Source organism: Lipotes vexillifer, unplaced genomic scaffold, assembly GCF_000442215.2.
Source record: "Lipotes vexillifer unplaced genomic scaffold, Lipotes_vexillifer_v1.1 scaffold429, whole genome shotgun sequence".
NCBI classification, from domain to species: Eukaryota; Metazoa; Chordata; class Mammalia; order Artiodactyla; family Lipotidae; genus Lipotes; species Lipotes vexillifer.
The window spans coordinates 175,134-202,528 of NW_006784171.1; the positions used below are offsets into that span (position 1 = coordinate 175,134).

The 27,395-nt window shown below is 34.5% G+C and overlaps 1 protein-coding gene and 1 pseudogene across 1 annotated transcript; one reads left to right on the top strand and one right to left on the bottom strand.

Annotated features, from left to right (window-relative positions):
• Positions 1–417: 417 nt before the first annotated feature.
• Positions 418–27,395, bottom strand: METTL4 (methyltransferase 4, N6-adenosine). The gene is made up of 8 exons (XM_007456553.1): positions 26,943–27,395; positions 25,395–25,457; positions 16,130–16,499; positions 13,947–14,016; positions 9,580–9,754; positions 7,059–7,165; positions 6,582–6,673; positions 418–603 (listed from the first exon to the last, which is right to left on the bottom strand). Exons 1-8 carry the CDS (start codon positions 27,330–27,332, stop codon positions 458–460), a joined length of 1,413 nt encoding a protein of 470 aa, XP_007456615.1. The 5' UTR covers positions 27,333–27,395; the 3' UTR covers positions 418–457.
• Positions 5,773–6,279, top strand: LOC103069090 (ferritin light chain pseudogene; annotated as a pseudogene).

Consider the following 27,395-nt stretch of genomic DNA (forward strand, 5'->3'; position numbering starts at 1 on the left):
AAAGAACACAGGCTGCAGTGTAGCCAGAGTTTCTGACGTTTAAAGAAAGGCAAAAATATGGACTTATTATGTGAAATTTCCTGATTTTTTAGAATGATGGCTCCAATTTTTTTTACAACACCATATGGGCCAAACAAAACATACCCATACATAGAATTGTGACTTCAGGTCCATAGTGCATGCTTTCTGAACTTTTCCAGTAACAAAGTCTTGCCATCATTCTAACTGCTTACCTCTTTATTTGTAGAGCCCAGAATAATGTGAAATACTAGTGCAACTGAAGTAAAACTCATCTCAAAATTATATGACAGCTAGTCACTTCTAATCATTTTGCTGAAAAACCAAATCCTGTTTACATCTCTAAGCATACTGGTTGGTAATAAAAGGAAAAATCTATTAGAATGAACGGAGAAGGAGTGAGGAAAAACTGAAGAAAAACACAATTTTAAGAACATAATCAACTTTTAGACTCCAAGGCAACAAAATAATCCACATGTTGAAATTTGAGAACTTCATTGCCCCAACTAGTCCAACCTGGCTGTAAATTTCGAGCAAACAATTCCAAACATTCCCCCTCTGGCTTGATATAGTCTTTTAGAACCTCTGTCCAGAAAAAAAGAGAAAATAACACAAAAATTATTATTAAGGAAGGAATCAATTTCCTTTAGCAGTAAAGAGTAGAAAAGCAGGGATGTTTCCTTAAAAAAAAAAAGGCAAGTTAATTTCAAGGATTTCATCACAGGCTTTACTATTTATAGTTAGAAAGTCATCTGAAATAAACACCCTTGAGATTGGGAACAATACCATCAGCACTTTCAATAGTCCTGATTTATCAGTTTTCATTTGTAGATAAGAAATGAGGATTTTAACACCCACACCAGTAACTTTTCAGTCTTCCAATAATGCTGACATAGCTCCTGAGTACTAACTTAATTTATTTTTTAATAAATGTAATCCATGCATGAAAAAAGTCTATAGGAACAATACAAAGACAACCCACTTTAAAAACTAAGATAAAACATAAGTCTCTGCAAAAACATACTTTAGTGTAAGAGTTGGAAACACAGAGAAATATTCAGAACATATATCTAACAAATAACTCTACCTCCTCAGCTATAACTTGGTAGTACTGAGAACACTCCTTCACTTCCAAATTACAGATCTTTCTTTACCTAAAATTTCACCATATTATTTCCACAGTTAAGTATTCCTTATTCAATGTATTCATAACTACTGAAAATTATATTTTGTTAGGAAAATGGCATCTCATCTATACCTTGGCTAAAGAGCTGTGATCTACACTAACAGAAAAAAAGAGAATACCGTAGAAGCTTTTTTTTAAAGCACATGCTCATTTGAATGACAAATATTTAAATCAATTTAACCTTGATCACGTTGCTGGTTAGCTATATTTTTTTGATATAAGTATATTCTACAACAGGAACTGAGTATGAAAATAACGATTCAGGGATGAAAAGTCACTAGAACTGGCAAAATATAGTTCTTAATTGCTATATAAGATTGAGCTTGGAAGAAACCCATCAAATTCCCTTTAGCAATGATAAGGGTTCCTTAGAAATACTTGATATAGGTTAGATGTGAAAGATAATATATAAAAAATGTATGTTTCATGTTCTTCAGATGATCTCACAGCAAAATAATTGTTCATTTGTCTGAAAGCACTGGTCCTGATTATCAAAAATCAAAGAGTTTAAAGTATTCATTGTCTGTAACTCACCAAACTCAAATCTGGGCTTTGATAGCTTCTAGGTGATGTTTACATGAGACTTCTAGTCCTTTCACAAGTATATAATTAAATGCTATTAAACTTGAGTGAGAAAAATTTCCCCAGAGTCTTAGAACAGTAAACTTTAATATCACTTTTCCATTTTTGCCCCATGAATTCAATGCCTTACTGGCCTCAATTCACTTTTAATGTGGTCTAAGGTTATACTGAAGGCAAGGTTTTGTTTTCTTGTTTCTGCTAGTTCAGTTCTTTGGTACAAAGATGTTAGCAACTCTATTTTGGAATTTTAAACTGGAGTCTAAACTGGAATCAGCCAGTCAATAATGTTTACTGTTTCTGAGGGACTTCCCTGGTGGTCCAGTGGGTAAGACTCTGTGCACCCAATGCAGGGAGACCAGGTTTGATCCCTGGTCGGGGAACTAGATGCTGCATGCATGCCGCAACTAAGAAGCCTGCATGCCACAACTAAGACCTGGCACAGCCTAGATAAATAAATAAATTTTTTTTTAATATTTACTATTTCTGAGCACCCATTATAAGTGCTATGGGACTTAACAAAAGAAATAGATATCCATGTCTTCTAAGAGTTCACAAGCTAATAGAAAAAGATGGCCAGGTACTTGGAGTGGAAAAATACATGAAATCTAAACCCATTTATCACCTTCTACTTTATCAATGGAACACATTTCTGCATGGCTTTTTTCCTTTCTAGTTGAGAAACACAGAAAATCAAGGAGTAATGTTTTTGTAATGTTAACCACATATGTTTAATTTCAAAACAAAGCAAAAGAAATAGAGGCAAATTAATGGGGATATTTTATTCTTACTAATTTTAAATTTCAATTTAAAAGAAAATGCAAGATCTTAAAAGTTCTCATCACAGGAAAAAAATTTTGTAACTATGTATAGGCTTATTGTGATCAGTGAATATGTATATATATCTTGAATCATTATGTTGTACACCTGAAACTAATACAGTGTTATATGTCAATTATCTCAATTTTTAAAAAGCAAATTCAAATGTATAAATTTAAATACGAGTATGACATATATATAAATAATTACATAACATCTGGCATTAGTAAAACATACTTGTAACCAATGGAGAGGAAGTAATTCATACATAGCCTGTCATTCCCCTTCTGCTTGGGAGCAAAGGGCATGGCTGGGGGAAAAGCGGCTCAAATGTCAGTGCATAGAATCTCATCAAACTATATTTAACTGTTCAGATAAAGTGTTGCAAGTAAAGTAGTAAAAAGGAGTAGAAATTCCTCTAAGGTACAATATGAAAAACAAAATTTTCATTCAAATACTTTTATTTCATGATTTTCCTACCTTAAATCTTTAAACTTAAAATATTATACATTTATGTTAGGTTGTAAGCCATAGCTATTGTTGGCTTATGTTTCAGTCTATAGGAAGAAATTTCAAAACTTAAAAAGAGTAAATGTCTCATTTTGAAACAGAATATGCTTCCAATTTGGTGTTTTTTACATTTTGCAGTAGAAATAACAAATTAAAACTTGTTAAAAGAAAAAAAAATTGGTGTTTCTAGAAGTAAAAGAGAGAACATTTCATTTTGTGAATTGGCATAAAGCAGTTTAAGAACATTTACATGTAAAAGTTCTAAGCATTACATAGAGAACATGTATTATCCAAAATCCTAGGGTTATGATTCAGAGTAAAATACTATTTTATTTATTTTTATTTATTTATTTTTAACATCTTTATTGGAGTATAATTGCTTTACAATGTTGTGTTAGTTTCTGCTGTATCACAAAGTGAATCAGCTACATGTATACATATATCCCAATATCCCCTCCCTCTTGCACCTCCCTCCCACCCTCCCTATCCCACCCCTCTAGGTGGACACAAAGCACTGAGCTGATCTCTCTGTGCTATGCAGCTGCTTCCCACTAGCTATCTATTTTACATTTGGTAGTGTATATATGTCCATGACACTCTCTCACTTCATAGTAATATATACTGCAGAAATCTGCAAGTTGCTTTCTGATGGCTTTGTGTGGCTCTGTATCCAAAATACAGGCACTTGCTATCCAGTAACATGAACTCAAAAATAAAGGATTATAAATACTTCTTGTCTACCAGTACTTAAGCAAAACATAAGAATAACATATATTGAGTCACACAAGATTTCCCCCCCCAATCTAACTTTTCTTTTTAAATATTCTCAATGCTAAAAATGTGTTTGTGCTGCTCTCTACTGGGAATACAGCAGAACTGCACTTCATAACTACAGGCCGTAATATGTACTAATTTTTATTAGTATTAATAAAAGACTAATTTTAATCACTATTTTATAAAACTTTATATCTTGTTTCTTTTTTGTTTGTCGGGCCTTACTGTTGTGGCCTATCCTGTTGCGGAGCACAGGCTCCAGACGCGCAGGCTCAGCAGCCGTGGCTCACGGGGCCAGCCGCTCCGTGGCTTATGGGATCCTCCCGGACCGGGGCACGAACCCGCATCCCCTGCACCGGCAGGTGGACTCTCAACCACTGCGCCACCAGGGAAGCCCTAAAACCTTATATCTTAAGACTACTCTTTAAACATCATCTATGTAAAATGAATTAAGAAATAGTTTAACTATCATTTGGGAATGAAAGGTTTTTTGGGTCTGGCGCTTGGATTTTTAAAAGTAAAAAAATAAGCCCTAAGACAAACCCTAAATTAAGCTTTGGTACTCACCAAATGATAAAGAAAATTCAAATGAGAAGAATACAAATTAGATTTCCTCCAATGAGTATAACTGGTGGCAAACATAATTTTTTTCTCAAAGAACAGTACAGCTTCACTTGTCACTTAAGTCAAATGTTTAATGCATTAAAGAATCTATAACAGTCCAAAGTCTACAGGATTCTTCACTAAGAATCCCTCTAAGTCAAAGAATGGATCAACAGGTAGACATCTGAACATTTCTCAAATGAATTAACACTAAAGACTCTCTGTATAATCAATTTAAGATAATAGAAATCTTAAATGCTACTAATAAGCATTCTCTTGGGAATTTGAATTCACCTTTCTATGTATCCTAGCTCATGAACTATCCCACATTCTGCAAAATCAGGTGATAAGCTGATAGCCTATAGTCTTCCTGAGTGGCAGCTTGAAAGTTTTGGTTTATTTAAGCCAGGACCACCAAATTAATAAAATATATATTTCTAAAGAAAAAATTTTAATAGTAAACTTTGAATGTCAAATTCAGTATCTCTCATATTCCTATTCCTATTACATTCCTATTTTTTTATTCTTTCACTTGAAAAATTTAGCATTTACTGATCTTCTACTATATGCTACAGAATTTCAAATATAACCAATCCTCACAACTCTGAAAGATTAAACATCATTATTCCCCCTTCAAATGTCGACTTTCAGGTGGAAAATTATTAGAGTAACTTGCTCAAGTAGCAGAACCAGGATTCAAACTCATGTTAGTCAATCTGAAAAGCTAAAGCTTTCCATATTCCTTGCTGCTTAGTTTCATTAAATGATGGACATTATACTAAAGTATTAAGACTAGTAAGAATTGCAGGCTGAAGCAATTACCTTTCCAATGGTTCAGAAAAGCAACACCACCTCAACATAAAACTGAGAGTGTCTACCAACTATCAAGGGAATTCTCGATAGCTGACCATCTCTCTGACTGCTTTCTGTGCTCTTGGCTTTAGAGCCAGCAAGGGATAGAACCCTGAGAGTACAATAAAGCACCTAGCAGAACTAGTCCTCACGTGCACCATCAGTCTTCATTCTGCTGAGGGCAATGATGGGATAACAACCCGGTTAGTAAGGGGAACCTAAAAAATGGTGACGAGGAAAGGCTGAGGTAATGTAAGACTAATCTGCACGGGTGCGCTGGGTGGTCACGTGGCTCCGTCTCCACTTCAACAGTGTTTTAACGTAACAGACCCTTTCTCCAACCACCAACCACCCTCCAGACTCCTTTCCAGTTGCGACCTCCAGGACCAAGCAACACCGCTTTTGCGGTCAGCTCCTTAGTGCCACCCACGATGACCTCCCAGATTCGTGAGAATTATTCCACCCAAGTGGAGGATGTGGTCACCCGCCTGGTGGACCTGCATCCGCGAGCCTGCTACACCTACCTCTCTCTGGGCTTCTGCTCCAAGCGCCACAACACGGCTCTGGAGGGCCAGGGCCCTGCCTCCTTCAGCGGGTTGGCCCAGCACCTCTCCAAGATGCAAAACCAGCGTGGCAGCAGCGCCCTGTTCCTGGACATGCCGAAGCCGCCCCAAGATGAGTGGGGCAAAGCTCTGGATGCCACAGAAGCTGCCATGGGCCTGGAGAAGAACCTGAACCAGGCCCTTTTGGGTTTGCATGCCCTGGGTTCTTTTAACACAGACCATCTCTGTGCCTTCCTGGGGAGCCACCTCCTGGATGAGGAGGTGAGACTCAGGAAGATGGGTGACCACCTGACCAACCTCCGCAGGCTGGCCAGCCCCCAGCCAGGGCTGGGCGAGTACTTAGGACCAGTAGCCTTTGAGCCTAACGGCCCTTGAGGGCCCAGTTCCACCTCCTGGTCTCAGGGCCTCTGCCTGAGCCTCTCCCTGTTGCCACTAGGCAGCTATGTAACCCCCTGGAGCTCTCTCCCAAGCTACAGACCAATTGAAAACAATAAAGCTTTCTGTAGCAAAAAAAAATCTATTCTCTGTTCCATAAATTCTGCTATATGATTTTAGAATATTAATTAAAATAACATATATCTGATTTAATTTCCAAATTTCTAGACTATTCAAATACTATCAATACATTCAACCCTTTTGTCAATTTCACATGTCATAACTATTTTATAAAAACATACCAGCAAGAGGTGGCTTATGTGAGTGAAGCGTACAGGGCACACTGACAATTAACTTGTGATCTGGAATGGGGAGCTCTTTTACATCTGCATTCCTATTAAAACAGAACAAAAACGTAAATTATATTTTAGAGGACAATTTTTTACATATAAGCCACAGTTGCCTTGATTTTTTTCACCTTTCCAATAGTATCTGAATTTATAATAACTTTAAGAATAGAAATAATGGAAATCAACAACCTAAGTATTAAGAAATTTCAGATAGTTTCCTTTTCTACAATAATGACTCTTACACATTAGATAAAGCAAAAGATAATATAAAATTTCATGTGCCATACCATTCACACTTTTCTCATCTCGGCCATTTTCAGATTTTCAAAAATGTAAAAATTAACGAAAACTAATGATCACTGTATTGATAACTTTTAAAAGCCTTAAAATCAATAAATTTATACAATTTTGAAAAATCACCTTTCCTACCTTAATGGTAAAGCAGCTTTTTCTCGAACTCTTCCCAGTATAAGACCTTCGTAAGGCTTTTTGTGTGGAGAATCTAATGGGAACACAAACTCTCCTGAACTGGTGATCTGAGAAAAAGGAGTCAAAAACAAAAACAACCCATACATCTGTAAATATCCAGGAAAAGGATTGGGTTTTTTTCCCTACCACTATACAATTTCCACCAAAGAAAAAGAAGTATTAAACCTCAAGGCTACCGCAGTCCAGTAAAAATATAATGTGGGCCACAAATTTAAGCCACACATGTAATTTAGATTTTCTAGTACCAACATTTAAAAAAGCAAAAAGAATGAGGCTAAATTAATTTTAATTGTATTTTAAGTTTTAAATAATTTTTAATTATTTTTAATTTAACCTAACATATCTAAAATATTACCATTTCAATATGTAATCAATTCAAAAATTATTGAGGTATGTTATATTCTTTCTTCCATACTAAATCTTTTAAACCCAAAACACTTATATTTTACATTTAGCACCACGTCTCAATTTGGACTAGCCACATTTCAAGTGCTGAAGAGCTACATACTGCTAGTGACTACCATAATGGACAAGGCAGCTATGAAGGACAAAAAAATTTTAAGTATCATTTTATCATCTTGCACACAAAAACTTCTATTTTTCATTAAAATTTATTATTGGAAACCATGCCATCATTAATTCATTTATTTGTTCAAATAACATTTACCTATTACTGGCAATGTGACTAAGTCGATTACAATAAAGTATTTTCCTTTACTTATAGGAAGCAATGGCATTAAATACTGTCAGAGCTAAAATTAATAATGAAAGAAGCTCAGGGATTGTTGAGATAGACAATACGTGGTCCAATTTCTTGGCATTATAAATCCAGAAATTCAATCTTATCATTTCATCCTGGAGTGATCAGACTCCCAAAGACTCACGTTAGCTAATCAAACTCAAAACACAATTTATAATAACAATATCAAATCATTAATTAAGCATGGAAGAAAATATTTTCACTATCAGAATATTCATATCTATTCTCTGTGGAACCCTTTACCCTATATCTAGGTATCTAAAAAACCAAGTCCTTTTATCACCTCTAGGGCCCATGAGAAACAGCATCTATTCCACACAGCACTGTATAAACACTGGCAAATTCTTATTCTTTGGATAGCCTTTATACTCAATGCAGATTACTCCTTCTGATATAACAATATGTTCAATTACCTAATAAGTATTTCATAAAATATATTTTTGTTTTAAGTTATAGTCATATCATACCATCTCATAGAACTGATTACTACCAGAAATGAACAGTCTTAGCTTTCATGTATTAACATTTTAGTGGTTTTGATTTCAGAAGGTAATCTTTTCGTGACTTTGGCCTCAGTCTCTGATTATAAAAGAACTGCCATAATAGACAGAGTGGAATAGAGTTTTATATTCCTGTTATGGTCCTACAGCAAATCAACCAAAGCTAAGCCCAAAGCACAACTGTAAAAGCAAAGACACAACTATAAGTGTTTGCTTGCCAAGTCTCACAAAATAGGTGCAAATAAATAATGTACACAGCTTTTAGAAGATATTCCAGTACACTACAAAGTACACAAAGCACATAAAAATAGAACCTGTGTCTAAAATGAATATACAGTTATATAAATATTATATAAATGTTGAAACATTCAACCCATAATAACCTGGTTTACCTTTTTAAAATTTAGGAGGGCTTTTGTGGAATTTACCTGGTAGACAATGTATCTTTAAAAGGATGTCCAATGAACTCTGAACTGATGCTTTATATTTTTGTATTTTTTGGTATTTTTATACCAAGCAAAGATATTAAAGATCATTCAACCAATCCAAGAGTTGGAATCATTTCTTTCAAAAACAGGCACTGAGGAACTAAGTTAAGGTTTAAAGTATAAAAGGTCCTTGCTTCTAGCATTTTCCCAACTCTTCCACAGTAGGTTTCTTTGCTATCTCCCTCTCATCCCCAGAAACATAAGAAAAAAATAAAGAAGGAAGGAAGGAAGGAAGGAAGGGAGAGAGGGAGGGAGGGAGGAAGAGAGGAAGGGAGGAAGGAGAAGAAAAAAGAAAGAAGGACAGAAGTCACAAAGGGCAGCTGAAATTTTGGATGAGTAAAGAGGAAGAAGATGAACAGTAAGACAATTTCTATGTTTAGTGATGGACAAATCCCCCAAAGTTTTTGTTTGTTGTTTCTTAAACTACAGACATCAGAGCTTTTTAAAATGTCATCCTGATAACTCCGAGTGATTTCTGAAGGCCAGCAGTTTGGGATTCTACTACAAAAATATACAGAACAAATAGGTAAAAAGTCTTGAGAATAAGAAGACAAAGGTATTTAGTAGCAAAGTAAACATTTTAATTAGACCATGTTGAAGGAGTAGAGCGGTGACATGTTAAGCATTAAAAAGTAGATGCTACCTTTATGTGACCTGTATGTCACATCTTATTAACAAATAAAGTTAACAAATACGTTAACTTCTAAACTTACTTTTACCCAGTGCCATTCAGCAACTATCTCCACAGACCAAGAAGGGTAAAGCTCTTCCTTAACAAAACGTAGGTGCTTCTGTCTATTCGTCACCCAAGTAACGACAAGACAGTTTGGAGCAGCCAGCTTAGGGATAGGTATCTGCTTTATTTGCAGTGGTGATAAATAACTATATCTAAAAATAAACAGAAAAAAATATTAGCAAAATTTGCTGCAAAAAAAGAAAAATAAGCAGGGAGAAGACCTGTATAACATCGACTCCACAAACACAAAGCTCCTATATTTATTTGTGCAACTAAATATGAAGCCACACTGACACCCAGTGGACACATTATTACACGCAAGTCAGAAATAATATTTTTAGTTTTTACTAATTTAAAATGATGAAGCCATATTTCTTTATCATTTCTAAACATATTACATTTCAGTAATTTTACTAATATTTTCTATATGCTTTTCTAACATTCAAAATTAAGCAAATATTATGGTTTGATAATCTGTACATTACAAAGGGACCCCATTAACAGTCTTGAAACTACTATCTCAATATCCCACGAACATCTTCAGTCTATCATCTTGTTTCTTTCATCCTTCCCAATCAGTTCTACTGGGCTCTCTGAAACTCTCATGCTTTCATTACAAAAAAACATTCTACAGTCTTGCACCTCCTGGTCGTTAGTAGTATGAAGTCTAGTTTCTCTTGCTAAAACACTACTTGCTCTACAATACCCCATCAAACCAATGTGGCCCTTTCTCCAGCACCCAACACACACAACAGAAAGAGGAGAGGTCAGTATTCTCCTAGCTCCCCTATTGCCAGTTCCAGGCTATCAGTCATCTACCTTTGTGTAAAATCCCCTTCTCTTTGAGAAGTATGCTATCTAGCTTCCAATGTTCCTTATCGAACCGATTACATCCTCACTCTCCATATTCAATGAGGATTTAAGTTCTGAGATCCTTTTACCTCACCAACATAAATCTTGCCAGTATCCTGGGCAATTTCAAAGCACAAGCTAAATAATGTACACACTCACCTATTCTTCCCCTAAATAAATACAATTGCACTCACCCCACTTCAATAATCCCTTCGAGTGGCCAAAACCTGGACGTTGGCATCACTCAAACTTGCTCCATTTCTGAAACCATATACACTAATCTCTGGCCATTACTTTTTTTTTTTTTTTACATATTTATTGGAGTATAATTGCTTTACAATGTTGTGTTAGTTTCTGCTGTACAACAAAGTGAATCAGCTGTAAGTATACGTATATCCCCATATCCCCTCCCACTTGAGCCTCCCTCCCATCCTCCCTATCCTACCCCTCTAGGCCGTCACAAAGCATCAAGCTGATCTCCCTGTGCTATGCGGCTGCTTCCCACTAGCTATCTATTTTACATTTGGTAGTGTATGTGTATGTCAATGCTACTCTCTCACTCCATCCCAGCTTCCCCTTCCCCCCACTGTGTCCTCAAGTCCTTTCTCTATGCTGTGTCTTTATTCCTGCCCTGCCACTAGGTTCATCAGTACCGTTTTTCTAGATTCCATATACACGTATTAGCATACGGTATTTGTTTTTCTCTTTCTGACTTACTTCACTCTGTATGACAGACTCTAGGTCCATCCACCTCATTACAAATAACTCAATTTTGTTCCTTTTTATGGCTGAGTAATATTCCATTGTATACATGTACCACATCTTCTTTATCCATTCATCTGTCGATGGACACTTAGGTTGCTTCCATGTCCTGGAAATTGTAAATAGTGCTGCAGTGAACACTGTGGTACATGTATCTTTTTGAATTAAGGTTTTCTCAGGGTATATGCCTAGCAGTGAGATTGCTGGGTCATACGGCAGTTCTACTTTTAGTTTTTTAAGGAACCTCCATACTGTTCTCCATAGTGGCTGTATCAATTTACATTCCCACCAACAGTGCAGGAGGGTTCCCTTTTCTCCACTCCCTCTCCAGCATTTATTGTTTCTAGATTTTCTGATGATTGGCCATTACCTCTTCTTCGTCACCAATTCTTTGACTTTATCAAAGCATTCAGTCAGTGCCCCCATTCCTCCACTTTACTGAGTCTATCAGTTTCTTCCTGCCCACACTTTCTCCTCTTCCTCACATACTACCAACCACCAATCACTTCACTGCCTTCTCACTAGCACCCCTAACTCCAATCTCCCCTTTACTCCTTCACCCCATAACTCCTGCAAACCTCCAAGCTTCAATTCAATTCAATTCAACTTCTTCATATGGAAAAAATCAGGTGGAGAAAAATGCTAAACTGAAGAATTGGCTCAATTAAGTCCATTCTCAGGTTCTCAAAACTACTCATCAATTCTTTTACTCATCCTTGGTCAACTACTACAAACCTTCATCTCTTTTCAAGTCTCGCCCAAACGCACTCTTTGTAGATGAAGTTAACGCATATATCAATTAAAAAAAAAAAGCCATTGGACTGCTTCAACTACCTAACCCTCTCCCGCCTGGTTATACGCTTTCACTTACCCATTGCTCTACATTTCCTCTTAAAGGATAGCATGGCTTCATATATTTAAAGCTTATCCCTCCAGCTGTGTTCTCTTATTCTCATCTTCTAGTCTATTAGTGAAGCTAATTACTCCCCTCCTGTATTTTCAACCTCTGTAGTAGTTCCTTACCATCAGCCTATAAATATGCTTATACTATACACTTTTCCTTTCTTTTCTTTTTTTTCTTTTTTTTTGGTTAGTTTTTCTATATACCATATACTTTTAAAGGAAAGAAGAGGAGAGAAGACTTGGGCGGGGGGAGGGTGGAGAAGGGAGAAAGAAAAGAAGAGAAGAAAAAATGGAGAAATACCCTCAGTTAGGTCTCCTGTCTACAGCTAAGTTAAGGACTGGCCTATCCAGATAATGCATAGTAATCTCCTTTTCTTAGCAGCCTTAATTCCATTTGGAATTTTAATTCCCCTTTTCTATGTAACCTAACATATTCACAAATTCCAGGGATTAGGACAAGGACATGGAGGCGGGTGTGGGGGGAGGGGAGACAACAGTATTCTACCTACCACAGATGCTAAAACTGGTAACAAGATATTTACATATATCACAGTATCTCCCTATATGATTTCCTTTTTAATTTTCTAATAAAGGAAAATTAGAAAATTAAAAAGAAAAATTAATTACCTATTTTGATAATTATATTATGATTATATAAGAAAATATTAATATCTTTGTTTTCAAGAAATACAGAATAAAATATTTGTTTTCAAGAAATACAGAATAAAATATTAATAAAATATTAATATTTTTAGAATTCTAAAAATTAATATTTTTAGAATTCTAAATTAATAATTTAGAATTATTTAGAATTAATAATTTATTTTTAGAATTCTAAATTAATAATTTAGAATTCTAAAAATTAATATTTTTAGAATTTTTAGAATTTAAAATATTAAATCTTTGTTTTCAAGAAATACAGAATAAAATATTTGTTTTCAAGAAATACAGAATAAAATATTAATAAAATATTAATATCTTTGTTTTCAAGAAATACAGAATAAAATATTCCAGAATAACTTACTTCTTCCTAAATAATTTATTCTTAAACAGTTCAGAAAAAAATTATATATACATAGATATCTACATACATGCACAAATACACACATATAGAGAATAGCTACAGGAATTCTTTGTATCATCCTTGAAACTTTAAGAGAAAAAAGTCCAATTATTGGTACAGCTCATAAACAAAAAGCATAAGAAAACAAGATTAATTGTGGAGAAGAAATTTCATACGAACTTTAAGTCAAGGTAATAGGAACTGTTCAGTCTAGAAAATCGAAGAGTGAGAGGAAATACAACTGAAGACATTCACTAGAACTAGAGGGAAAAATTTAGTTTTTTAAAAAGCTATTAAAAGGGAATGTCATCTTACTAACTAATTGAACTTATCACTCTAAAAGGTTACATAAACTAAATGGTGGCATAAATAAAAACAAATTTCAGAATGAAGTAGACCAATTCATTCATAGCAGTATTAAGGAATACTACATTTTGGCACATATTTCTAAACTTTAGAATTTGATATCAAAGAAGGCAAAAATGTTGCCTTTTGGTGTTATAGAAACATCCCTGAACTGGACAGTCAGTAACCTTAATCATTAATAAATATATTACTTTTAACATTCTTAACTTACACCTACATATAGTTCTAGTTCAAGAGAATTATCTACTTAAGGGAATTAAAATCTTAAAACGAAAGCATTTTAGTAGTTTCAGACAATCTATTATCATAAAGTAATGCTTTTAGCATATGTAACTAGAATGTACAAAGGACAATAGCTTTGAGAAAGCATATCTAGTAGATAAATTATTTATACTTACCTGTTACTTCTTTTAACTGATTTGTTCTGCCATGGTGGATCTATCACAATTACATCATATGTTTTCTTACCTGAAAACAAAGAGACAATTTCAGAAAATATCTTCTATACGTATCACTTTAAAAACTAAACATGTTCTGAGACTTCCTGGAGGTACAGTGGTTGGGACTCTGCACTTCCACTGCAGGGGGCATGGGTTCCATCCCTAGTTGGGGAACTAAGATCCCACATGCCACATGGCAAAAAAAAAAAAAACTAAACATGTTCTTCAACAATGAAGTGCATTCACTACAGACACAAATATACTGGAATGCAAGAAAAGGATTTGTGGCATTTATTCAAATAATTTATCTAAAAAAATTAAGAGATTCCCCTTATAATTTAGTACCTCTGGGATTTTAACATAATTTCACCTATTGCTCCCTTAGCTAGACATCAATAATTTATAAATGTCCTATAAGTATTGGTAGCCATATTAAAATGGTCCTTTCAAGCCTAGATAGGGTAGGTGTGGGTTTTTTGCTCCTGTTTTTCAACTTTTTACATGAAATAAAACTTGTCTTTTAACTGATACATTGACTACAACAAAATGTCCCCAATAGTCTACTAGTGTCCTTTTCTCTGGACCAGGATCACACATTGCATTCAGTTGCCACGTCTCCTAAATTTCCTCCAATCTGGAAAAGTTCCTCAGTCTTTCTTTGTCTTTTATGACCTTGATACTTTTGAAGACTACTGGCTAGTTTTATAGAATGTCCCTCAAGTTTGGGTTTGGTATTTCCTCATGATTAAACTTAGGTTCTTTGTTTTTGGCAAGAGTTATCACCATGCCCTTATCAGAGCCAACATTATCAGGAAACAGTGTCAAAATGTCTCATTATTAGTGATACTACCTTTGATCATTTGGTTAAAATGCTGTCAGCCAGGTTTCTCCAGTTTTACTTTTGTAATTAATAAGTATTTTGCAGGTAGATATTTTAAGACTGTGCAAATATCCTGCATCTCATCTTTTCATCCACTATTTTGACACCCAAATACTATGATGTCAAATTTCCAAATGGAAATTTTCTAGTTACATCATTCTACCTACATTTATTAATTGGAATTTTACTGTAAGGAAGAGCTGTCCCTTTTCCTTTTATAAACAATGTACAATGTACAATCTCACAAGTGATCAAAAGAATGAAAATTAAAATAAGGAAGTGATGGTTTTTAAACTATTAGGGTAACATAGATCAAAAAGAATGGGGAAAAAATGTTCAAATATAGCATGATTTTCTCATTAATTTGTTATTTTGTCATTTACCCTGAAGAATTTATGACACTGTGACATGAATAACCAATCATTTATAAGACGGTTTGAAACTAATTAAAAGAAGCTTTTCATTAATAAGCTATGTTATGTTAATAATGTAAAATTTTGCTTAAAAATGTCCAAATAACATTAAACAGCAGATTAAATTCAATTTGGTCAATATACCTCTTACCTACATCATCCCTTAGAATATTATAATAGTTATAATTTGTTAGAAACATATAAATCACTGAGCTAAGCTCATGATGCAGATTATCTCATCTAATCCCCAAAATTACCCTTGGAAGTAGGTATTATCATATCCATTTTATAGACTAGGAAACTGAGGCTCAGTTTTGTGAAGTGCCTAAAGACTCATAGTTAAGCTTCAGAATCTAAATTCAAATTCAGGTGTATATGACTCTGGACTTAAATATCTAAATTTTTAACTTTATACAGGAAAATATTTTGAGAAACTTTAGATAATAAACTTGAACAGTAGCTTAAAATGTAACCTAAAAGGCTAGGAATGGTTTGGGAATTAACATTCGTATATGAACTGTTTCTACTTTGCTATGAATAAAAGCTAAATAAAGTTATTTGGTCAACCCCAACTGTACCCTGAATTCCTAAGTACAGAACAGTACCTATGTTTACTCTCTTGGGGACTAGTTAACTTTTTGACCTTTTGTTTGTAATAAGAATTTTTTTAATTTTTAAGACAGAAGTCAGCACTTTAAAATTGAATTTAAAAGAAAAATACACTGAAAAAATTAAGTGTTTACCCTATCACAAAATTCTGGTGCTCATTCAACATTCAGACTTGTTCTTGACTTCTGAGGCCACAAAAAAATTATCTTTTTCTAATAATAAACATAATAATTACTTACAGCTCAGAAGCGGGTACATACAAGAAATGTCAGACAAAAGAAAACTGCTTTTTGGTGGCAGCAGGTATTTCTGTCCCATTAAAGTAATCATTTTTGTAAAGCTAGAGTTGTTTTCAACAATCCGTGAAAATAAATCCTGCTCTGTAACAGATATATCATCTTCCATCAATTGTAACGTCTGAAGTTCCACTTCATTCAGAGAAGGCAAATGCTTTGCCATTTCACATAATTCTGACAAATTGCAGGTATCAAGCGGTAAAGTAATGGGCTCACTATACTTGTCCCGTTTTTCATAAAGTGGATGAAGAAAGCCACTTTTAAGACCTTCTTGGATTAACTGTGAAGATCCATCCAAAATCAGCCCCCTGACCTGTAAGAGAATTTTTTTTAAGTACATTAAAAAGTCACTGATATTAAAACAATTTTCTAAATAATAAAGTTCCTACTATGCTTTGAATATTTCAACTCTTGGATTAAAATCAACATTCTTAATGCTTACAGGAAAATATCTTTATACTACAAAAAGAGTTAGAAAGTGTGAATATACCTTTGAAATGCTATTTCTTAACTGTGGAATGAAACAAATCTCATAAACTCACTGAAAATTAACTAACCAAACAATATATTGAATACGTAGAAAATGTATCTTTAAAACTTTATAAGATAAATTTGATAATGTTTCTAAAAGAAAGTGGAATTTCTAATTTATAAAAAGAATTAAGGGAATTCCCTGGCAGTCCAGTGGTTAGGTCTCCATGCTTTCACTGCCAAGGGCACGAGTTCAATCCCTGGTCGGGGAACTAAGATCCCGCAAGCTGTGCAGTGTGGCCAGAAAAAAAAAGAATTAAGTTTAAATCATATTTAATCTTAAATTTTTCTAGTAACTTAATTTTTTACATATTTATTTATTTATTTACTTATTTGGCTGCACCGGGTCTTAGTTGCAGCATGCAGGATCTTCATTGCAGCATGCGAGATCTTTAGTTGCAGCATGTGGGATCTAGTTCCCTGACCAGGGATTGAACCCAGGCCCCCTGCATTGGCAGCATGGAGTCTTAGCCACTGGACCACCAGGAAAGTCCCCCTAGTAATTTAATTTTAAAATAAATATACCTTTGATTTTATAAAATATAGCTTGAATTGTAAAAAAGAAAAAAGAAAAAAATTAACTCTATAAAATGAATATATAAACAAAGGTTTTCAATAATACAACCAAAATAATTATAAAATTAAAAGCCAAGTTCTGCTTCTAGACAAGATGGAGTACCTTTAATCTGAAATTACTTTTAAAAAATTATTTTTAAAAAATGGTTTTTAGACCTTGGATGGATGTCAAGCAGTGTAGAACAGTAGTCCCTAAAAAAGGAGAAACCAGTTGCTCCAGCTTACTGCCTTGAGAAAGTTTCTAGGTAGCAGTACAGGAAAGAGACCCATTCAGAGTCCAACAGTCTCTCTGAATTAAGGAGATACAGCTGGGAGTCTGGAAAGGCCAAGGCAGCTAGAGTTTGCAGGGAAGGATACCAGAGAGGAGAGAGCTGCAGAGGGTCAAGTCTCCAGCTGTGATGAAATACCCAAGGTCAGGGAAAGAACCAGATAAAATGATCAGAGGGAGAAATCCCCAGAGTTCACACAGGGCTTGTGCAGCCCATTTTTAAAGATTAGGAAAAAAAAAGTAGAAAGGGATATTAAGGCACTCATTATAACCATATTCATATGTTCAAAAATGTAAAGAAAAAAATGAACCTGTTAAGAAGAGATAGGGAAACTATAAGAAAAGACCAAATTGAGTGTCTAGAAATTAAAAACTACAATGCACAAGTGAAAAATACACTACATTGGAATTACAGCAGATTAGACACTGAAGAAGAAAAGGTTAATGCACTTGAAATCAACGCAATAAAAGCACCCAAAATGAAGGGGACAGAAAATATATTTGAGGAGATAACAGCCAAAAATTTCTAAATTTGCTGAAGACTATGTATTCACAGATCCAAGAAGATCAACAAATAGAGGAGGAGGAGGAAGAGGAGGAAGAGAAAACTACATTAAGGAACATCACAATTAAATTGCTGAAAACGCTCAAAGCAGCCAGAGACTTCCACTTCCAACCAAGATGGAGTAATAGGGACAAAAGTTTTCAAGACACTGGACATCAGACCACAAAGGAGAGCGAAAGAAATCATAGGCAAGCCCTATGACTGCCCCACCTAACTGCCTGGAGATTTTCCAAGGCACAGGAAGAATCTGGGCAGAGTCTAGAAGAAATCCAGAGTTGAGGAGACAGAGCTGAGAATATGGGGAGGCCAAGACAGAGTACCCAGGACAGTATCAGAGAGGAAAGAGCTGTACAGAGAGAACTCTGTTGATCTGCAGGTAGTCACACTGGAGAAATTCCCCTAAATACTGATCACTCCAAGTGTGTTGGGGAACTATCCAAAGCCAAGAAAAGAACCACCCAAGAGGACTAAAAGAAACAGTGTCTTGAGCTCTCACAGGGCCAAGAATAGTACTTGTTTCCAACACTCAGACCAGAAAACATCATAATTCACAAGGCAATCGGGTGACATTTCACCATGGGTCTCGCTGTGTGAGCAGAGGCACTGATAGCTTTTGTTCCAGAATAAATTTTCAAGGTGTTGGTTTGTAACCTCAAGAGCTTCCCAGGTGAAATCTGAAACTGGCCCCTGTACACAGAGGGCAAGGAGAGACCAAAGAAAAGAGGCAGACTACTCTAGATGGGAAGATGGCAGATTTAACAACAAGAGAACTTACAAACGAGGCTTGTCCTGGGAGGCTGCAAGATAAGTAGATCTCTGTACCTGTCGCCCAGAATTCCAAAAGTTTATACAGAGTTCTTAACAGGGTTCAGTCACATACACAGTCCAGATCGTCTCAACAACAGCTTACTCTCTCAAGGCTATGTCCTTGAAAACAGCTCCCACTGTGGGAACGGTGGGCAGAGTGTACAGTCCAAAGACAAAGGAGGGGTGAGGAGCCTCCAAGTGTCCAGGTCAACCAGTGGTCATATCCTCAAGATCAGTTCCTCCAACACAAGGATATTCATATAGCATGGAAGACGGAGATCATGTCTCCCTCCAAGCCAGAAGGCAGATCTGTTTGCTGTCCAGGTTAATAAAGGCTCACTCTGGGACAAAAGGCTGGACAGGTTTGTTTGCAACCCATTTTAAAAAACTGGGGTTCCCTAACCTTGGGGTTCTTTAGCTATGAACCAAATCTACTGCATGCAGAGCATACACCGAGGCTCCTTGGCATCATCCCCATGGAGTATAAGGGAAGTCTGTGAACAAAAAGTATATGCTTCCTGTTGTGCAGGGAGCAATAAACTCCTTATTTTAATAAAATCTTAGGTCTAAATCTATTTTAATAAAATCTGAGACCTAAACTTGCTAACTTGTTAGCTTCCAAATAGAGTAAAATCTCAGACAGTTCATCCCAGTTCTTGACAGGGGCACTGGGTAGATAACAGATTTTGTGTCAGTAAAAAGGAATAATCAGCCTTAGTCTAAAAACATCATTCTAAATTCACCTAAGAAAAATCTACCCAGTAACTGATAGACCAATTAAACCAAAAATCTCTAAAGACACAGAAGTTCTGAACAACACTACCAACTTAACCTGACATTCATAGAACACTGCATCCAACAACTATAGAATACGTATTCAAAAATACATTAAGGGGGCTTCCCTGGTGGCGCAGTGCTTGAGAGTCCGCCTGCCGATGCAGGAGACGCGGGTTCGTGCCCCGTTCCGGGAAGATCCCACATGCCGCGGAGCGGCTGGGCCCGTGAGCCATGGCCGCTGAGCCTGCGCGTCCGGAGCCTGTGCTCTGCAAATGGGAGAGGCCACAACAGGGAGAGGCCCGCATAACGCAAGAAAGAAAAAAAAAAAAAAAAATAAAAAAAAAAAAATTATAAAAAATACATTAAAAATAGCACACAATACAGTCACAAAGATAATTCATATGCTGGACTATAAAGCAAGGCTCAATAAGTTTAAAAGGATTGAAATCATCAGAGTATATTCTTATACCCCAACGGATTTAAGTTAGAAATCAATAACAAGAAGATATTAAGATAAACCCCAAATATCTGGGAATGAAACAGCAGACTTCTAAATAATTCATATAGGTCAAAGATAAAATCACAGAGGAAATTAGAAAATATTTTGAAGTGAATAAAAGTGAAAATACAAAATATCAAAATATGTGGAATGCAACTAAAGGAATGATTCAAGGCAAGCTTATAGCTTTAAGTGCTTATATTAAAAAAAAATCTAAATTCACTGACAAAAGCTTCTACTTTAACAAGTTAGAAAAAGAGCAAAGTAAACCAAAAGGAAGAAAATAATAGAGAACAGATATCAACAAAATAGAAAACAGATAGACAGTAAAGAAAATTAACTAAGTTAAAAGCTGCTTCTTTGAATATACTTGACATCAATTCATGTGTCTGATAAGGGATTGATATCCAGAATATAAAAGAACTCCTAGGGAATTCCCTGGCAGTCCAGTGGTTAGGACTCCAGGCTTTCACTGCCAAGGGTGCAGGTCCGATCCCTGGTCAGGGAACTAAGATCCCAAAAGCCGTGCAGCACAGCCAAAAAAAAGAACAAAACTCCTAAAACTCAATAACAACAACAAAAACCCAACTTAAAAATGAGTGAAGGACATGAATAGGGACATGAACAGACATTTCTCCAAAAAAGACATACAAACGGCCAACAGCACATAAAAATATGCTCAACATCATAAATCATCAGAAAAATGCAAATCAAAACCACAGTGAAACACCACTCACACCCATTAGAATGGCTGTTAAAAAAACAAAAACAGAAAATAAGTGGTGACATGGATATGGAGAAACTGGAAACCCTTATGCATTGCTGGTGGGAATGTAAAATGGTATAACCACTGTGGAAGACAATAAGGCAGTTCCTCAAAAAATCAGAATTATCATATGATCCAATAATTCCACTTCTGGGTATATTCCCCCAAAAATTGAAAGCAGGGACTGGAACTGATATTTGTACACTCATGTTCATAGCAGCATTATTCACAATAGCTAAAAGGTGAAAATATCCCAAATGTCCATTAACAAAAAAATATATAAATAGGCACTTCCCTGTTGGGGGAAAAAAAAAATCATTCAGGAGATAAATAATGGTGATGGTTACAAAACAATGTGAATGTACTCAGTACAAGTGAATTGTACACCTAAAAATGGTTAAAGTGGTAAATTTTATTTTATGTATATTTTGCCACAGTAAAAAAAAAAAAAAAAAAGCTACAAAAAAAAGCTGGTTCTTTGAAAAACAACAACAACAAAATAACAAGCACCTAGCAAGAAAAGGAAAGAATACAAATCACCAACATCAGGAATGAAAAGGGGTATCACTTATCATCACAAATCCTACAGACATTAAAAGCACGATAAGAGAATACTATGAACAACTTCATGCCAATAAATTTGACAAGTTGGATGAAACAGACAAATTTCTTAGAAAATACAACTTGCCAAAATTGATATAAGCAAAAGCAGAAAATCTGAAAATCCCTGTTATCTATTAAAGAACCTTATATTGTTCCTAAAAACCTTCCCCAAAAGGAAACTCCAGGCCTAGATAATTTCACTGGTGAATTATTTCAAATATTCAAGGATGAAAAAACACTGATCCTATGAAAACTTCAACAAAGAATGTATAGCAGATGGATGTATATGGATGTATAGCAAATGAAAAGATTCTCAACATTATTAGTCATTAAGGAAATGCAAGTTAAAACCTCAGTAAAATACCACTACACACTTAAAAGAATTCCTAAAATCAAAAATCTGATGATATCAATGCTAGTGAGGATATGAAGCAAAGAGAGCTCTCATACTTTGCTGGTGGGAAATACAAAACAGTACAACTACTTTGGAAAGCAATCTGGCATTGTTTTATGGAGATAAATATAACATTAACCATGAAACCAAAAATACCATTCCAACATGGAAATTTAAAACTCTATTACAAACAACTCTTAAGCAAATCTCTAGAAAACCATGATATATCAATGAAATTTCACATCATGACAATTACAACACAACATATCAGAACCTATGGTATGCTGCAGTGCCCCAAGAAAAAAAATCATAACATTGAATACTTCCATCAAAAAAAAAAAGAAAAAAAAAATGAACTAAGACAACTCAAAAAGTCAAAAAAAGAAAAAAACAGAAGGAATAAATTAAAATGGATTAAAGCAGAAATAAGTTAGACATTTTTAAGGTAAATTAATTTCAAAAACAACTAATAAATTAGGCAAAGCATTAGCTAATCAAGGAAAAGGGAGTAAACATACAACATAAATAGTGAAGGCAAAATAACCACAGAAACAGACTATTCATAAAAAAATTTGAAAAATTAGATGAAATAGATAATATTCTAAGATAACATAATTTACCAAGATTGACTACAAAAGAATTTTTTTTAATCTAAAGTTGACTTCCAAAGAGGAAAAAGGAAAAGCTGTCAAAGAAGTATCCCACAAAAAAGCAACATACTGAGATGGATGCAAAGGGGAGCTCTACCAAACTTTTAAAGAACAGATTACTCCAGAGAATGGGGGAGAAAAAAAGGAAAACTTTCAACTTCCAACACTGAAATATGTAAATATCTGTATATAATTATATATATAAAACAAAAAATTAAATATATCAGACCAATCTCACTTAAAATAGTAGCAAACAAAATCGAGCAGAACATTTAAAAAATAATACATCATGGTCATTTGGAATATATACTACAAATGTAAGGTGGTTACATATGATTAAAAATCAAAAGAAAATATTAAGAGAAAAATCATCCATTCAATCTCCATAGATGCTTAAAAACCATTTGATAAAATTCAGTAACCACAGTTGATAATAACACTCAATAAATAAGAATACACAGAAACTTCTTTAACATGCTATTTCCAACTCAGCCCAAAACCCAGTGGAGAGGAAATCATCTCCTATAAAGTCAGGGACAAGGATAGATACTCTCACAAATGTTACTTAATATTGTATCATATTTTCCAGCCTATACAATTAGAGAAGATAAATTAGGGATATAATAATTATAGAGGTGTAAGTAAAACTATTAATATTTGCAAGAGTTATAATTATTACCTGAAAAATCAAGACATTCAATTTTTTTAAATTAATGCTAGATGTATATAAAGAAAATTTTACAGAATAACAACAGAAACTTAAACAAATGAAAAGACACATTTATGTTTTGGAGTAGGATCACATCTTAAAGATGCTAATAGTAAATGTTTATAAATTTGATTGCCAAAAAAATTTCAATAGGTTAGTTTTTCTAACCAGACACTAAAATTGATCCTAAAATTCATGTGGGAAAATAAACAAAAAGCCCAGGAAAATTCTGTAAAAAGTAGCAATGAGAAGATGGCCCAGGATGGGGGGTGAGGAGGTGGAGGGTGGGGGAATAAGTACTACCAGATAAGATATTAAAACATATTCACATTATAAAATCTCAAAAGAGATTGGCAAATAAATAGTGAGACAAACAAGTAAGACTTAAAGTCCAGGAATAAACTCAAATACTTATGTGAATTTAGTATATCAAGCATCTCATATAAGGAGGGAAAAACTACATGAATAATGGTAGGACATATAGGTAGTCAATTGGATCCATACCTCACACTGTATACCAGGATAAAGTCTAAATGGATCAAGATATAAATTTGAAATAAAACCATAAATGTTCTAGAATAAAACATGGGAAATTATTTTAAAACCTTGAAGAAGGAATACTTCTCTAATTATGATTCCAAAATTCAGAAGTCATAAAAGAAAAAAATGATAAATTCAACTAAATCAAAATATAATATTGTTTGCATGGCGAAACCAAAACCAAAAAAAATCATAATTAAAATTAAAATGACAAACTGGGAAAAATATGCTTGTAATTTACATAATAGACAAAGACCTAATTTCCCTAGCATATAAAGAGCTCCTATAAATCAGTAAGAAAAAGAACAATCCAATTTTTTTAAGTATGCAAAGGAAACAAACAGTTCACATAAGAGAAATACAAATGAATTTTAAACATACATTACAATGTTTAACAACATTCATAATAAGAAATGCAAATTAAAGCCATACTAAAATACTATTTTTCAACTATTAGATTGGCAAACATCAAAAACTATACTATACTGTAATGGTGAGGATGTGGGAAAACAGGCAAAATTATACATTTTTAGTGTGCTAATAAGATGATACAATCTCCATAGCAGCAATTTGGCAGTATCTATCAAAATGTTCAAACCCTCTGACCCAGAAATTTGACTTGTCGAAATTTATCCTGCAGATACCACACATAAATAGAGAAAATGACACGTGCATACTATACCTAAATGTCAGCAATTAAAGATTAATAAAAGTAGGAAAGACAATGAGATCTAAAACAATTTGTACCCTCTGTTTCCTCTTATTTCTTTAACTCCCAGATCTCAGTAACCTCTAAGTTCTAGAAGTACATCCTTCATATTATTCACTTTCTTCTGCCACTATCTTAAGTTGTTTTACCTACTGACAGCAGGCTTTTATAACTCAGAAAATTTCTGGACTTAACCAATATAGCATACGTTTACTTATGTTAAATATGTAAATGAGAAGTATATGAGATTTTAATAAAAATTGGTTTAAATTGTTCATTACAATAAAAGTAATGATAAATCACTCCACTGTTAAATTCTAACCTTGATCAAAATGACTGCTTGAGGGACTTCCCTGGTGGTGCAGTGGTTAAGAATTTGCCTGCCAATGCAGGGGACACGAGTTCAAGCCCTGGTCCAGGAAGATCCCACATGCCACAGAGCAAATGAGCCTGTGCACCACAACTACTGAGCCTGCACTCTAGAGCCCGTGAGCCACAACTACTGAGCCCGCAGGCCACAACTACTGAGCCTGCGAGCCACAACTACTGAAGCCCGCACACCTAGAGCCCACGCTCCGCAACAAGAGAAGCCACTGCAATGAGAAGCCTGTGCACCATAATGAAGAGTAGCCCCGGCTCACCACAACTAGAGAAAGTCCGGCAGCAGCAATTAAAACCCAACACAGCCAAAAGTAAATATAAATAAATAAATAATAATTTTTTAAAAAATGACTGATTGATTTTTAAGAACATCCTTATTTATACTAATTCACATTAACCTTCCAAAGTCATCAATGAATATTTTACACCGTACCTTTGTATGGTATTCCATAGCATCCAATTCACCTTGATTGAAAACAACACATCTCTTACGCTTCTAAAGAGGGGAAAAAATTATGTGGCCATCATCAAAATAATGATATTTTGAAATATATTAGTACTTCTTTTTTTATCACATTTTCCATATTGTGTATCTCATTCTTTAAGAGGTAATAATTAACTACTGAGGTCAAAATAAGTGCAAAGAGTATGGACTGGGGAGGTAAGATTTCCCAAATAATAATAATAATTATTATTACTATTATTACAAACTTAATGGGTGATAAAAGGCCATGTAGGCGTTATCTACTATTAGTAAGAACTAGTATGACCTAATAAAATGGCACTGACATCCATAGAACACAAGGAAACTGTGACACTGTATAAGAGTCACCAGTGTCATCTATCAGTTGATATATGGTATAATTATTCTGAACTTTCTTAATTTCTACAACAAAAACAATTTGCAATGTACTTTTAATAGATCTTTATGTGTAATCTGAGGATTAGGTAAAAATAAGATATATTAACACTGTTCTACATCTAACAACTCCATAGCAAAGAACATGTAAGTCTGCAATATAGAGCAGGGACTTTGTACTTTTCATTGCTGAAATCTCAGTGCCCACATGGTGGCATAACTCCTAGCAGGCTAACAACAAAAGTTCTTTGGCTGAATAAATACATGGACTCTCTATTACTTTCCTTATTCTAATTCTCAACATGCTTTCTTATTTAGTATCTTTCTTCCCCACTCAACTGTAAGATCTAAAAAAGGCAGAGATTATATTTATCTTGTTTCATCACTCTTTGTACAACAGCACATAGAAAGATCTCAAACATTTATTGGGTGAATAATGAATGTAATTCCTATCTCTAACAAAGAAAATGTTAATATAATCTATCTGAAATGGACTTTGTATAATCACCTCTGAGCTCTTCAAATACATAAAAAATATTCAAGCATAATTAATTTGACTCTATATGGCACTCTCAAAACTTTTGATTGCACCAATGTGTACACAAATATATATATTTTAAGAATATATATTTTCCATAGTCGCTGTCTAGTTTTATCACTAGAAAATTTTCAAAAATTATCACCCTTCTTCCAAACATTTATTATACAAGCTTATCCCCAAAGGATAAATCTCTAAAATTCCCCCTTTATACTGCTATATACTGCTTTAGAATTTTACAGAGAAAGGAACATATTTTTGAGCAAAAATAGGTGTAAAAACCTGCAATTAATACGAAAACCTAGGCAGACAGGGTTTCTTTTTTTTGTTACTCAGTTTTGTTTGTTTAATTTACAGAGCATTCACTTTTGAATCAACTTTGCTTACTTCTGAAATATGCAAATTTGGTCTTCTAAGAATGGTAGAATGTTAGCAAAAAGTTAAAAATCGCTCTGGATATGCTAAAGTCTTATTATGCTTTATTGACTATTCTTTATACTTAGTAAATCACAAGATATTTGAGATGCTGGAATAATAAATTTGTGTTCTCTGTAGAAAAATTTAAACTTCTTAAAACTTATTACCTTCCCACTAACAGAAATGGAGATTTCTTTCTTAACATCATTTACTAGATCTTCCTTTTCATTACTTTGTTGGCATTCTTTGTGAATAGCAGAAGTTATATAAGGTTTGGTGACATCAAACAGTTCAGATCGAAAAACATATTTTTGTATGAACATTTCACAATTTCCTCCATCATCATTTTCTGGCTTAGTGGTAGAAGCAATACAGGTAGCAGAGGCTCCAAAAGAGGACATAGAATCCATGTGAAGAGCATCAAGGTGAACAGAAGAAGTAGGCTCATTTTTACTGCAACAAGGCTCATGATGCTGGTGAAGTTCATAACTTATCTTGTTAATGAAAGAAAGATGATCCAGTAACCATCCTGGCGATAGCTCACGCACCACAGACATTCTTCCTTTAAAACAAACAAACACCTCTGAGAATTAGACACTAGAAGTAAAACCCAACTTTCC

Coding starts and splice junctions, on each gene's coding strand:
- METTL4 (XM_007456553.1), bottom strand. CDS start 27,332: ATGTCTGTGGTGCGTGAGCTATCGCCAGGATGGTTACTGGATCATCTT. Junction 16,500..25,394: donor CTATGGAATACCATACAAAG/GTACGGTGTAAA, acceptor ATTCTCTTACAG/GTCAGGGGGCTGATTTTGGA. Junction 9,755..13,946: donor TCAGTTAAAAGAAGTAACAG/GTAAGTATAAAT, acceptor GTTTATTTTTAG/ATATAGTTATTTATCACCAC.